This window comes from Crotalus tigris, unplaced genomic scaffold (assembly GCF_016545835.1).
Source record: "Crotalus tigris isolate CLP2741 ecotype Arizona unplaced genomic scaffold, ASM1654583v1 scf7180000017690.20705106771:4171800, whole genome shotgun sequence".
NCBI classification, from domain to species: domain Eukaryota; kingdom Metazoa; phylum Chordata; class Lepidosauria; order Squamata; family Viperidae; genus Crotalus; species Crotalus tigris.
This window is the reverse complement of record NW_024096569.1, coordinates 1,779,483-1,793,602: the sequence shown is the minus strand read 5'-3', so window position 1 is coordinate 1,793,602 and position 14,120 is coordinate 1,779,483. Positions and strand designations below refer to the sequence as shown.

At 52.5% G+C, this 14,120-nt stretch overlaps 2 protein-coding genes across 6 annotated transcripts in view; one reads left to right on the top strand and one right to left on the bottom strand.

Moving 5' to 3' along the window:
• Positions 1-9,157, bottom strand: part of CNTROB (centrobin, centriole duplication and spindle assembly protein) — a 63,571-nt gene extending 54,414 nt beyond the window's left edge. The window contains exons 1-2 of the mRNA XM_039337975.1: positions 9,041-9,157; positions 7,451-7,529 (exon numbers count right to left, since the gene is read on the bottom strand). Coding sequence (XP_039193909.1) covers positions 7,451-7,529; positions 9,041-9,142 — 181 coding nt within the window. The 5' untranslated portion in view covers positions 9,143-9,157. The remainder of the gene's footprint in view (positions 1-7,450; positions 7,530-9,040) is intronic.
• Positions 1-14,120, top strand: part of KCNAB3 (potassium voltage-gated channel subfamily A regulatory beta subunit 3) — a 38,581-nt gene that overhangs the window by 7,236 nt on the left and 17,225 nt on the right. For 2 of the 5 annotated variants that reach the window (XM_039337980.1, XM_039337979.1), the window contains exons 1-4: positions 4,473-4,762; positions 10,294-10,337; positions 12,396-12,433; positions 13,315-13,394. In XM_039337980.1, coding sequence (XP_039193914.1) covers positions 4,497-4,762; positions 10,294-10,337; positions 12,396-12,433; positions 13,315-13,394 — 428 coding nt within the window. In that variant the 5' untranslated portion in view covers positions 4,473-4,496. Of the gene's footprint in view, positions 1-4,472; positions 4,763-9,320; positions 9,344-10,293; positions 10,338-12,395; positions 12,434-13,314; positions 13,395-14,120 lie in introns of those variants that run through there. The other 3 variants (XM_039337978.1, XM_039337976.1, XM_039337981.1) reach the window with 2 other exon arrangements.

Genomic DNA, 14,120 nt, shown 5'->3' with positions numbered 1-14,120 from the left:
TAGCGACCGTTTGAAGTTACCACAGCACTGAAAAAACCGTCCTCGCACTTATAACCGTCTCTGCATTTCCCCACGGTCCTGCGATCAAAATTCAGAGGCTCAGCCAGTGGTTGCAGCATCCCAAGGTCACATCTGCAGCCTTCCCAGCCGGCTTCCGACAAGCAAAGCCAACGAGAAAAGTTGGATCCGCTTAACGGCCGCCCGATTCACTTTAACGACCGCAGGGATCTGCCAAAGAGCTGCAGCAAAAAAAAAAAAAAAAACCTCCATAAAACTGGGTGCAACTCTCCCTTAATCACCAAAGGAAATTTTGGGCATCAGTGGAGGATTAGATGTTATCTTTCTGCGTTTGGGACCAGCGCGAGCTTCCGGATAGTCTTCAAGGGACGCCCCTGAGTACCGCCCATTGCAAGAATCAATCCCCTTGGGAAGGGATTACGGTGCGAGCGACTGTAGGCGGGGATCGCACAACTGCCCTGCAACACAAAGTTGTGCAAAGCCCCCCCCCCCAAGCAGAAGCTGCGAGTGCAGGAGAGTACCCCTCCCTCAAATGGAATAGGCAACCCCCCCCCCCGAATCAGGAATGGTCTCCCCAATTCCAGGACCCACCCATAAACGTCCAGGTCTCCTATGCGAATCCTCCCTTTTTTCCTCCCAACTTTGGAGGGGTTTCTAATCAACGATTTATGAAAGAGAACTGGTGCGCCAGTTCTGGACGGATCAAATATTTCGAAGACTTTCCGGAAGATCCCATTAAAACTGTTGCGCTCGGCACGTTAATTAAATCAGTTTCTGCAGCCCCCGAGGGGAAAGGCAATGTTAATTACACATCTGGCCTGGTTTTTCTTTTCGGGCCGTTTTGAATAAACGAACGGGACGCCATTGATTTCTTAAGGGCCCGCTCGGCTTCCACAAAGAGCTGAAAAGGATCGATCGGGCTCATGGCTTCCCGGGGGTCCGTGTGCCATTTTTTAATTTTTTAAAGCCGAATGCGCCTGGGGTGAATTTCTTCCAGACGAGTGATTAAGCGGAGGCATTTATTTTCCAGAGGAGAAAAGTTTAATTCCTGCTTTAGCTGCCCCCGGGGAGCCATTGCTCCATTGGCAAAGCTGCCGCCTCAATCAAGGCGGCTAATGGAACTTCAGCTCCCTTTTTCCCGCTGAGTTGTGACCGGGAACGAGGGTCCCTCTGGGGCCGACATAAGTGGCTCCTCTGTGGGGCGAGGAAAAGGCTTGGTTCGGCCTAGGCCAGCAACCTTGGCTCTTTTATGACTCGTGGATTTCAACTCCCAGAATTCCTGAGACAGGCAGGCTGGCTGAGGAATTCTGGGAGTTGAAATCCACAAGTCCTCAAAGGGTCCTAGTTCCCTCACGCTGGCTGAGGAATTCTGGGAGTTGAAGTCCACAAGTCGTGAAAGGGTCCTAGTTCCCTCATCCTGGCTGAGGAATTCTGGGAGTTGAAGTCCACAAGTCATCAAAGGGTCATAGTTCTCTCACGCTGGCTGAGGAATTCTGGGAGTTGAAGTCCACAAGTCGTGAAAGGGTCCTAGTTCCCTCATCCTGGCTGAGGAATTCTGGGAGTTGAAGTCCACAAGTCATAAGAGGGTCATAGTTCTCTCACGCTGGCTGAGGAATTCTGGGAGTTGAAGTCCACAAGTCATAAAAGGGTCATAGTTCTCTCACGCTGGCTGAGGAATTCTGGGAGTTGAAGTCCAGAAGTCAGAAAAGGGTCATAATTCCCTCATGCTGGCTGAGGAATTCTGGGAGTTGAAGTCCACAAGTCATAAAAGGGTCCTCATTCCCTCACGCTGGCTGAGGAATTCTGGGAGTTGAAGTCCACAAGTCATAAAAGGGTCATAGTTCTCTCACGCTGGCTGAGGAATTCTGGGAGTTGAAGTCCAGAAGTCAGAAAAGGGTCATAATTCCCTCATGCTGGCTGAGGAATTCTGGGAGTTGAAGTCCACAAGTCATAAAAGGGTCCTCATTCCCTCACGCTGGCTGAGAATTCTGGGAGTTGAAGTCCACAAGTCATAAAAGGGTCATAGTTCTCTCACGCTGGCTGAGGAATTCTGGGAGTTGAAGTCCAGAAGTCATAAAAGGGTCGTAGTTCCCTCATGCTGGCTGAGGAATTCTGGGAGTTGAAGTCCACGAGTCATAAAAGAGCCAAGGTTGCCTACCCCGGCCTAAGCTATCAGCAGCCAATGAGTCAGTGGCTCAGTTGTGGATCCGTCTTTTGTTTTTATTTTAGTTCTATCCGGCCTTTTATTACTTTTTTGCAAATTAATCCAGGTGAGGAACATAGATTGGTCTTCTTTCTCCTATTTCTCCCCGTTTCGTGTCTAAGGCAGGACTAGAATTCATTGTTGCCGGGTGATTGGCCCAAAGTCACCCAGATGGCTTTAGTGCCTAAGGCGGGACTAGAACTCCCAGTCTCCCAGTTTCTAGCATAATGCTTTAAGTCAGTGGTTCTCAACCTTTTTAATGCCGCGACCTCCAACCGGTCGTAAGTCGAGGACTACTCCACCAGTCGTAAGTCGAGGACTACTCAACTGGTGCAGCACCGTTTGCAGAATGGGACTTTTGGCGGGCTCAGCAGGGCAGAGACAGCCTGGACAATTCCTATTGGCTTTGGAAAGCCAATCGAATTAGACTCTATTCAAGAGAGTCTATTCGATTGGCTTTCAAAAGCCAATAGAATAAAAGGGAGGAGCACAGCTAAGGAAAAGGGGGGGGGGAAATGGCGGACTGCATTGTTTGGCGACCCCCGTGAAATGGTCGTTCGACCCCAAATGGGGTCCCGACCCACAGGTTGAAAACCACTGGTTTAAGTTTAACCACTGGATCAAACTGGCTCTCAAATGCTAGAATTTCTCTGCCCTTATCCTGCAGGGGGAGGGGGGGTAACCCTCTGCCAGCTGGAAGAAAGGGGTCCACACACACACACACACACCCCAACTGCCCTCCTAGTGGGGATCTGGACCCCCAAAGACCTTGTCCTTCTCTGCCAAGGACACCCTCTGCAGTTTGAAGAGAGGGAGGGAGGGACGTGATTCCGGGCAGGGGGGGCATCACCCCTGTTTCCTTGGGGTCTTGGGGGGGTGGAAAGTGACCCCAATTTTAACTGCGCCCGGCTCACCCTGGCCCAAAAGCAAAGGGGCGCAGCGTCGGCGGAGTCCTTCCCCTCCGCCGCCAACAGAGGGCAGTGCAGACTCGCGATTCTAATCCTGCGCTTGGAGCTTGGTTTCCTCCCCCCCCCGTCCTCCCCCACGCACCCCCACTTCGTTATCCTTATTCCCCCCCCCCCTCCCCGGACCCATCTATTCCCCATGTGCGTAACTTGCAATCTTTTCTTTCCGGTGGATTTTCCAAAAAAGGGTGTGGGGGGGGAGGGGGATGGAAGCAATGTCTATGTGCCCTCTTTCCCCCCCTCCTTTTATCAGGTTTCCCGCAGCTGTTCTCACCCCTCCCCCCATGCTCCCCTCCCCCCTTCTCCAGATTCTGGGATTGCCCCCAGCCCCAAAGGCCGCGTTTAACGTGGGGAAGTCCTGATGGGGGTCGGGGGAAGAGGAGGGGAGGGGGTCTCTGAGTGCTGGCAGCATCTGCTCGCCCGGCTGAGCCCCCCCCCTCCTCTTCCTGCCGCCCACTCGCCCTTCTCCAGATCCTGGGATTGCCCCCAGCCCCAAAACCCAAGCTGAACGTGGGGAAGTCCTAATGGAGGTCGGGGAAAGAGGAGGGGAGGGGGGGTCTCTGAGTGCTAGCAGCATCTGCTCGCCCGGCTCAGCCACCCCCTTCCTGCCGCCCACCCACCCACCCCCCTCCTTTTATCCGGCTTACCGCAGCTGTTCTCCCCCCCCCCGCCCCCTCCTCCCTTCTCCACATCCTGGGATTGCCCCCAGCCCCAAAGCCCGCGGTTAACGTGGGGACGTCCTGATGTGGGTCGGGGGGGGGGAAGAGAGGGGGGGTCTCTGAGTCCTGGCAGCATTTGCTCGCCCGGCTCAGCCCCCCCCTGCGCCCCTCTCCCTTTCTCCAGAACCCGGGACTGTCCCCAGCCCCAAAACCCGTGTTGAACGTGGGGAAGTCCTGATGTGGGTCGGGGGAAAGGGGGGGGGGTTCTGAATACTGGCAACATCTGCTCGCCCGGCTCAGCCACCCCCCCTGCGCCCCTCTCCCTTTCTCCAGAACCTGGGATTGCCCCCCGCCCCAAAGCCCGTGTTGAACGTGGGGAAGTCCTGATGCGGGTCGGGGGGGGGAAAGAGTTGGGGGGAGGTCTCTGAGTCCTAGCAGCCTCTGCTCGCCCCCCCCCCAGCTTGCCTTCTTGTCCCCTCCCCCCCCAGCCGCTGGGCGGAGCCGGGATGCAAATGAGGCCGGTCGGAGGCGCAGCGCGGGCGGGGCGGGGGGCGCCCGGCATCCCGACGCGCGGCTGCATCCCGTGGCGCTCCGTGGGGGCCCCCGGCCCAGCGCCCCGCCCGGCCCGCCGCCACCCTCCCGCCGCCAGCCATGCAGATCTCCATCGCCTGCACGGAGCAGAACCTGCGGAGCCGCAGCAGCGATGACCGGCTGTGCGGGGGTGGCCCCGCCGGCCGGGGGGCGGGGGCGGCCCCGGCGGGCGGGGGTCCCGGCCAGGGCAGCAACGGCGCCTTCCAGCCCCCGGGCAAGGGGCTCCGGCTGGCGGGGAGCGGCCGGCCGGCCGGGCAGACCCTGCCCCACCAGCTCGCCTTCCTCCTGCGGGAGTCCACCGGGCGAGCCACCGGCATGAACTACCGGTAAGCCCGCTTGGGGGGGGAGGGGGACACGGGGGGGGGAGAGAAGGGTATGGATCTCTCCTCGAGGGAGGCCGGACTACAAAGCCCATCGGCCGCACGGGAGGCGAGGAGCGGCCGGGGATGCTGAAGGTTGGAGGCTGTGGCTGTGGGGGGGAGGGGGCTGATTGCGGCTGGGGAGCGCCCCTCCCCGAGGGAGGCCGGACTACAAAGCCCATCGGCCGCACGGGAGGCGAGGAGCGGCCGGGGATGCTGAAGGTTGTAGTCTGTGGTTGTGGGGGGGAGGGGGATGATTGTGGCTGGGGAGCGCCCCTTCCCAGGGATGCCGGACTACAAAGCTCATCGGCCGCACGGGAGGCGAGGAGCGGCCGGGGATGCTGAAGGTTGGAGTCTGAGGTTGCGGCTGGGGAGCGCCCCTTCCCGAGGGATGCCGGACTACAAAGCCCATCGGCCGCACGGGACTGGCCGAGCTGGCGGGGGGGGGGCCGCTGAAGGTTGCGCGGTCTAAGAGGCGGGGGAGGAGGAGGAAAAAGCGCGGGTGGGGAGGGCAAGTGAGCGGAGGGGTTGCTGGACTACAAGTCCCATCGGCTGCGGAGTGCTCAAGCCGGCTGGTGTTGCTGAAAGTTGCACTCTTAAGGTGTCTGTGTGGTGGGGAGGCTGATAACCGAGGGTCAAAGAGAGCAGCGCCCCTCCCCAAGGGAGGCCGGACTACAAATCCCATCGACCGCACGGGACTGGCCGAGCTGGTGGGTGGTACTGAAGATTGCAGGGTCTACAGCGCGGGGTAGGAGCGGATTGCGTGGTAGAGGGGAATGGAGCCGGGAGCTGGCCTCGCTCCCAGGACTACAGATCCCATGGGACTACAGATCCCATGGGCTACCTGCCAAGCTGGCTGGTGATGCTGAACGTTGTAGGGTCTAAGGTGTGTGTATGTGTGTGTGTGTGGAGTGGGAGCCGGGCAGCTGGCATCATTCCCTAGGGACACCGCACTACATATCCCATCGGCCACCGAGGACCTGCCAAGCTGGCCAGTGGTGCTGCTGAACGTTTTAATCTTAAGGTTTGGGGAAGGGGCTGATGATGGGAAAGAGGGGGAGAGAAGTTGGAGCCGCGGAGCACCAATCCCCAGGGATGCCGCACTACAAATCCCATCAGCCACACAGGCTGAAGGTTGCAGTCTCAAGGTGGGGAGGGGGGGTGTCCTGTTCCTGCTGGGCCAGAGGGAGACAAGGATGGGTGGGGAGGGGGGGGAACCAGCATCGGTGGAAGAAGATGGGGAGGCGCCAGTGCGGCGTTCCAGGTGATCGGATTTTGAGGACACTTTGTCAGCAGGGAAAGGGGGGGTCCCCCTTGTGGGGGGGGGTGATGGGAGGGATGAAAGTGGTTCCTTATTTTTTGGCCAATTGGGGAGGGGGGTTTGATGGGGGGACAGCCAAGATTCTGGGGTTCTTCCTAAAATAGGAGCCATTACAGTAGAAAAGGGGGGAGGGCCTGCACCCCTAAAACAATAATAATAATAACAACAACAAAACAATAATAATAATAATATAATAATAATAATAAAAACCAGATTCGCAGTCGAATCCTCCTGGATCCGAGCGAGCAGATCCTGAAGGAGCCGACGTGAATATTTTGGAATGAGATGAAAACCTTCTCCAGTAGTCCCAAAGGGTTCGTGCAACACCCCCCCTAAATAACCCCCCCACATTCCTCCCCATTTCCTCCCCCAATCCTTACATTTCCAAAACCATCTCAACCTCCCCGCTTCATTTTTGCCATTTTAATTAAAGTCCGTTTGGGGGGGGAGATTTTTTGTGGGGGCTGAACCTGAATGTTAATTGATTCGTTCCAAGATGGCAAAGAAAAAAAATGGGGTTCCTGCAGCTGAGGGAGGGGGAAAGAATGATTTAAGACTTTGGGGTTCCCCTGGAAAAAAAGGGGGAGGCTGGGGGGGAAAAACCTCACGCATTTCCCTAAAGAGATATGACTTGGGACGGCTAGTCATAAAAAAAATCCCTTTCTCCAGCCTGGCCAGGTGTGAAATCCTGTGCAGGTTGTGTGTGTGTGTGTGTGTGTGTGTGTGTGTGTGTGTGTCTCAAAGTGTCCAAGTTTGCGTTCTGCTCAATTCCAGGGCCCTCGGAGGAAAGATTCCCCGTGCCCCAAGGAATATTTATAAGGAAGGTTGCCGTGTGCAAATCTCCTGCCTTTGTGCTTAGCTTGGGGGTTTGTGGGGGGAAGTTGCAAGAGGTGCACATGGGGTGAGAAGGAGAAGCGGTTGCATGCAGTGGGGGAGGAGCCGGTGATGGGCAGCTATAAAGGGGATTAAGTGACAGGCGGCATTCTGCCAGGACAGGACAGAATCCGGGGGGCGGGGAGGGGGGGGAATCAGGCCTGGTGGACGGTGGGGGCTGGCCGGCCGCCCAGCTGGGAGGTCCAACTCCCTCGTGGCCCCCAAATCAGATCATGGTCAGATCTGGCTCGCTTCCAAACCGCCATCCTCCCAAGTTTATCCTAATTGCTGCTGGCCCATCGATCCGGGCAACCGGCCAGACGACAGATGGGAACCGCTGTTGACAAACTTTTGACAGGGGTCAGGTTGGGCTCCGGGGAGCGTAGTTTGGTCGGGGTGAGGGTGGGTGGGGGGGAAGGCAGGACCCACGTCCAGCAGTGGGGCAGATGAAGGTCACTTACAGAACCTGCCGGCCAGATCCGATTGCCGTCCTGCAGGACGTTGAGACTGCGTCCTGCAGATTCCGCCGTTCTGGTTTCTCTTAAAGATGGAAGGAACAAAAAAAAATGTAGTTTAATGTTGGGGAACGCGCGGCCCACTTTTAAATCTCGGGCAGCGATTGTGCTTTGTTGTCTTTTCAGAGGATTAATATAGGTTATGTATTATGGTGCTAAGGAGATATATATAAAAAGGATTTGGGCGCGACGTCACTAAAGAGCGTTGAAAATAGCTGCCCACATGAAGCCAGTGGGGTTCGTGGCCTGTTTTTCTTCCCAGCAATTAGAAGCTGGAGGGAAGCGCCAGGCACAAACCAGGATCTATTTTTAACTTTGTTATTGCTCAGAATAGTGACTCCCTAATAAAACGGTCAGAGTCGCCCTGGGCACTAAGCAGGGAGGAACAGGACCCAGAAGGAGCAGCCGGACCCTTTTGGAGTGTGCAAAGGTGAATTCGGAAGTTCTGGGTACCCCGTGTATTCCTGGTTTGGTCGTCCCCAAAGCGACAAACGAATGGAAATGCAGCTGAATGTGTTCTGTCCTGGACCTCCCCTCTAAATTTGTTGGACTGCAACTCCCAGCATGCTGGGCAGCCCCAGAACAATGTTGCATGCTATGGAGGGCGGCACACTGTACTTCAAAGAAAGCTGATATGAAACACCGTTGTTGTGCTGGTGGAGACAACCTCGCACAGGAAAATGGGAACATTGCACAGGTAGTCCTTGACTTACAACGGTTCACTTAGCGAACGTTCAGAGTTACAACGGCACTGAAAAAAGCGACTTATGACCTTTTTTTTCACACTGAAGACCGTTGCGGCATCCCCGTGATCAAAATTCAGACACTGGTCCACTGACATGTATTTATGATGCTTGCAGCATCCCGGAGTCCCGTGATCCCCTTTTGTCATCGTCCGACAAACAAAGTCAGTTGGGGAAGCAGGAGACACTTAACAGCATTGTCACTCACTTAACAACTGCATACCGCAAATGGGGTGGGGCTAGCGCCCACAGGATACTCACTAGCCCTGCCCTGTTCTTGCGTGGTGCAATGTATTGTTTCTGTGTCCCGCAGCGCGGTGGTGGTCATTTTTGCGCCTTGCAGCAGCCCGTTTTTGTGTCCTGTGGTGCGGTGGCACCCTGTTTTTGCACCCCGTGGTGCAGTGGCATCTATTTTTGTGTCTTGCAGCGTGGCAGTGGCTCATTTTTGCACCCTCTGGTGTGGCATCGCCAGCCTGTTTTTGCACTCCAAGGCAGCGTGGTGGGGTCCCGTTTTCACTCCCCAAGACCCAGCAGCGGCCTATTTTCGTGTCCCGAGGCACAGCGGTGGCCCGTTTTTGCGCCCCGTGGCACGGCATCCTGTTTTTCTGCCCCACGGCCGCAGTGCTAGCACAAGCGAGGGAGTGTGCGCGCACACATTACTGGGCCACGGCTCAGAGGTTGGGGAGCCCGGGCTTAACAGATGTGCCAAGAAAGGCCGTAAAAACGGGACAAAAATTCACTTAACAAATGACGCACTTAGCAACAGAAATTGTGGTCATAAGTCGAGAACTACCTGTAATGGCGTGTGCGAGCAGTTTTGGGAGGACAGGAAGAGCTGCAGACGAGGCAACTGGCAAGTAAGAGGCCGCTGAGCCCACCGAAGGAAGGAGGACATGGACTGTAAAGGGGGGGGGGGAAAGAGACACATTTTTAGCTTGCAAGATTCGGCTAGTGTTACCTTACACCAGGGCTTTTCAACCTTTTCACCCATTGTACCACTTTTAGGATATGGAAACATCCGAGGACCACCAGTCGCCTAGCAAGCTGTCAAAAACTTGATGACCCCCCCCAAAAGGAAAAAAGGGATGAAGTACAGGTAGTCCTCGACTTACAACAGTTCGCTTAGTGACTGTTCGAAGTTACAATGGTATTGAAAAAAAGTGCCCCCCAAACCACAGCTGAGCAAGACACCTACCTGCCCACCCGGCGGCAGTGCTCTTCCTCCTGTCCGAGGTTGCCATTGTTGGGAGCATTTCTGTTGGGGATTGGCAGCGGGGGTGGGGTGGGGGGGTGTTTGGTTTTTATTCCCCCCCGTCTGCTGGGTGGTTGCAGCAGGTTTTGGTCACTTCACATGACCCTGGGACACTGTGACCGTCATAAATACGAATCGGTTGCCAAGCATCTGAATGTAAATCACAAGACCCTGGAGAGGCTGCAACATTCCAGCTGATCGGCGCTTCTTCTGGGCTGGGCAGAAGCGCCAGGATCAGTGCTGCTTTCCAACTGATTGGTACTTCTTCTGGGCTCAGCAGAAGCACCAGGATCAGCACTGAGCTCCAGCTGGAGCCTAGCGCTGATCCTGGCGCTTCCGTTGAGCCCTGACAGCCCTGCAGCTCCAGCCGTTTCTCGCTCAGGCTTGTGCGGTGCTGCCACCGGTTCAGCTCATTCCCCTCCCACGCTACCATTTTTCTAGGATGGTCACGTACTACTTGCCAGGTGCCATTGTACCACAGGTGGTACCCGTACCACTGGATGAAAAACCCTGCCTTACACAATAAAGTAGAATTTGCTTACCTGGGCACCCTTCCCGACATCAGTCTTGCACGTCTGAAAGTATGTTTTTTCCCCCTGTCACTTTTACAGCTGAAGAAACTAGGGAGGGTCCCTGCTTTGCCATGTCCACTTTCCTCCTGGGGGCTCGGCTGCCTCTTATCCACCTGTTGCTTTGTCCGCAGCTCTTCCTCCTGTCTCCCAAGGCTACTTCCGCAGACCTTGACAGACCACCATTGCCAGCTTGTTTCACCTTCCCGTTTCTTCCCATTGCAGGAATCTTGGGAAGTCGGGTCTGCGAGTCTCTTGTCTCGGGCTCGGTGAGTTCCAGGGGTTGAGAAAAGATGAGCTGGGTGGGCTTCGGTGGCGCAGGATACGTCTGAAGGGTGGGAGGCTGCCTCAATTTGGGGTGTGCTTGTGGCTTCGTCCGTCACCAACCGGTTTCCTGGTCCACCACAGACATGTGTAAAAAGGTCTGTTCCCAGAATTCAGTGTTCAGGAGACTAGAAGGTAAATCAAGAGTCTCCAATCTTGACCACTTTTAAGACTTGTGGACTTCCAACTCCCAGAATTCCCCAGCCAGCATACTTATTTTGGCCCCACTTACTCTCTTATAATCCCTTCCTCTCCAATCTCCCCACTTTAAGGGATAGGAGAGAAAAAAAACAGGCATGGCTGGCTGGGGAATTCTGGGAGTTGAAGTCCACTTACTCTCTTATAATCCCTTCCTCTCCAATCTCCCTGCTTTAAGGGATAGGAGAGAAAAAACAGGCATGGCTGGCTGGGGAATTCTGGGAGTTGAAGTCCACTTACTCTCTTATAATCCCTTCTTCTCCAATCTCCCTGCTTTAAGGGATAGGAGAGGAAAAAAACAGGCATGGCTGGCTGGGGAATTCTGGGAGTTGAAGTCCACTTACTCTCTTATAATCCCTTCTTCTCCAATCTCCCTGCTTTAAGGGATAGGAGAGAAAAAAAAACAGGTATGGCTGGCTGGGGAATTCTGGGAATTGAAGTCCACAGGTCTTAACGTGGCCAAGGTTGGAGACCCCGGATATAAATAAAAGCTGAAATCTTCCCCATTATCAATGAAAGGCTGATTTCCCAGTTCAGAGGAGGACAGTTAGAAAGAGAATCAAGAATTTTCCATCCAAATGTACCTAAGATAGGAACTAAAGGTAACTTTCGGACAGTCGCTAAATTAATGATCGTACGTCAAGGGCTACCTGTAGCTTGTTTTCTGGAACTCTCCTCCTTTCCTTCTGAATAAGTTTATTTATTTATTTGTTAAATTTACTTGCCGCCCATCTCGCCAATTCTAGGCGGCTTACTATAAAAAGGAAGAAAACGGAAGGAGGGTAAACAGAACGGAAGCAAACTGGAACAATAAAGTCAGCAATGAAAAAGGAACGCGATGAGAATAATCAATCGATCAATAATAATAATAAAGCAATCTCTCTAGGGAATCCTGCTTCCGAAAGGGTCACTTTTAAACTCTTTTAATGAACAATTAACCAGTGAAACGGCTTCCCACCAGAGGTTGTGGGTGTTCCAACACTGGAGATTTTCAAGGAATAGAATAGAGTAGAGCAGAGCAGAGCAGAGCAGAGCAGAGTAGAGTAGAGTAGAGTAATAAAATATAGAATAGAATAGAATAATAAAATACAGAATAGAATAGAACAGAATAGAAATTAGAATAAAATAGAAATTAGATTAGAATAGAAAATAAAATAGAAGAGAGAATAGAATAGATTAGGGTAGAATAATAAAATATAGAATAGAATAATAAAATACAGGATAGAATAGAATAGAATAGAAATTAGATGAGAATAGAACAGAATAGAATAGAAATTAGAATAGAATAGAAATTATAATAGAATAGAAAATAAAATAGAAGAGAATAGAATACATTCTATTCTGTTCTATTATGTATTTTATTCTATTCAATAGAATAAAATACATAATAAAATAGAATAGAACAGAACAGAATAGAAATAAGAATAGAATATACAATAGAATAGAATAGAATAGAAAAAATAGAATAGAAAAGAATAGAAATAATAGAATAGAAAATAAAATAGAATAGAAAATAAAATAGAATAGAAAATAATAGAATAAAATAAAAATAACAGAATAGAAAATAGAATAGAAAAAATAGAATAGAATGCAGAATGGAATGCAGAATAGACTGGATAGTTATTTGCTCAGAATGGGATAGGGTCTCCTGCTTGAACAGAGGTTGGACTAGAAGACCTCTCGGGTCCCTTTCCCTTGTTATTCTGTTGTCTTTGGTTCTAGGCAGCCTAAGAGCAGCATGGCAGATCCGTAGGCCCAGGCAGGACCACTTGATACCCATTTCAAAAGTCTGTTTTCCCTTGTAGGTACCTGGGTGACATTTGGGTCCCAGATCTCAGATGAGGTAAGTCTCAAACTTTGCCCATTTCATGACTGTACCGCAGGGGGTCTCCAAACTTGGCCCTGTGATGACTTGTGGACTTCAACTTGAAGTCCACGAGTCCTCAAAGGGTCCTAGTTCCCTCACGCTGCCTGAGGAATTCTGGGAGCTGAAGTCCACAAGCAGGGATCTTCCAATTTGGCCCTTTGATGACTTGTGGACTTCAACTCCCAGAATTCCTCAGCCAGCGTGAGGGAACTAGGACCCTTTTATGACTTGCGGACTTCTACTCCCAGAATTCCTCAGCCAGCATGCCTGTCTGAGGAATTCTGGGAGTTGAAGTCCACAAGCAGGGGTCTTCAAATTCGGCCTTGGATGACTTATGGACTTCAACTCCCAGAATTCCTCAGTCGGCGTGAGGGAACTATGACCCTTTGATGACTTGCGGACCTCAACTCCCAGAATTCCTCAGCCAGGCACATGGAATTCTGGGAGTTGAAGTCCACAAGTCATCAAAGGCCCAAGTTGGAAGACCCCTGGTTTAGATTGACCTCAACTTCCTCTCCAAGTCTCATCGTTGAAAAAAGACACCCCCTCCCTAGCGCGTGCGCACGCGCGCGCGCACACACACACACACACACACACACACACACAAAACTGTGTGTCCCTAAAAGCCAAAATAGTGGCAGAGGTTCCTAAGTCTTTCCCCCTGCCCTTCCGAACAGTTAACAGGCACCGCTTAAGTGGTTGGGGGCACATTTTTCTATCTCTGCTCAAGGGAAGTTTTGGCTGGGGTGGGATGGAGTGGGACAGGGACAGCCTCTCAAATTTTTAAAAAAAGACCCCTCCTCTTTTCTCGAAAACACCCCCCCACACACACCCCTCTTTTCTCTCTCTGCTTCTAGGTGGCCGAGAGCGTGCTCACCATCGCTTACGAAAACGGGGTCAACCTCTTTGACACGGCCGAAGTCTACGCCTCTGGCAAGTGAGTTGGGCTGTTGCACCCTGGAAGTGGTGGGGGGCAGGCAGAAAAGGGGGGGCAGGATCCAGAGCCGGATCTGCATCGCCTGGGCCAGGAAGAAATTCAACAGGCAATTAGTTGGCTTCTCGTCCAGCAAGTTTTGTCCGGTGTGGAAGAGGGCCTCCTGCCTTGAGCAGGGGGTTGGACTAGAGGACCTCTGAGGTCCCTTCCGGCACTGGGCGCCTGTGTTGTATGTTCTCTCCTGATCCAGAGGGAGAAAAGGAATATTTCTCCGTTGCAAAAGGATCTGAATTGTCTAGCCGCTGCTCTGCCGTTGCTCAGCTCCCTTTACTTTAGTTGATGATAATGATGATGATGATGATGATGATGATGATGATGATGATGATGATAATAATAATAATAATAATAATAATAATAATAATAATAATAATAATGTTGGAAGGGACCTTGGAGGTCATCTAGTCCAACCCCCTGCTCAGGGAGGAGACTCTATACCATTTCAAACAAATGGCTGTCCAGTCCCTTCTTAAAAACTTCCAGTGTTGGAGAAGGGAAGGAAGGAAGGAGATGAAAATAAGAAGAAAAGAAAAAAAGAAAGAAAGAAAGAAAGAAAGAAAGAAAGAAAGAAAGAAAGAAAGAAAGAAAGAGAAAAAAGGAAGGAAGGAAGGAAGGAAGGAAGGAAGGAAGGAAGGAAGGAAGGAGGGAAGGAAGGAAGGAAGGAAGGCAGAA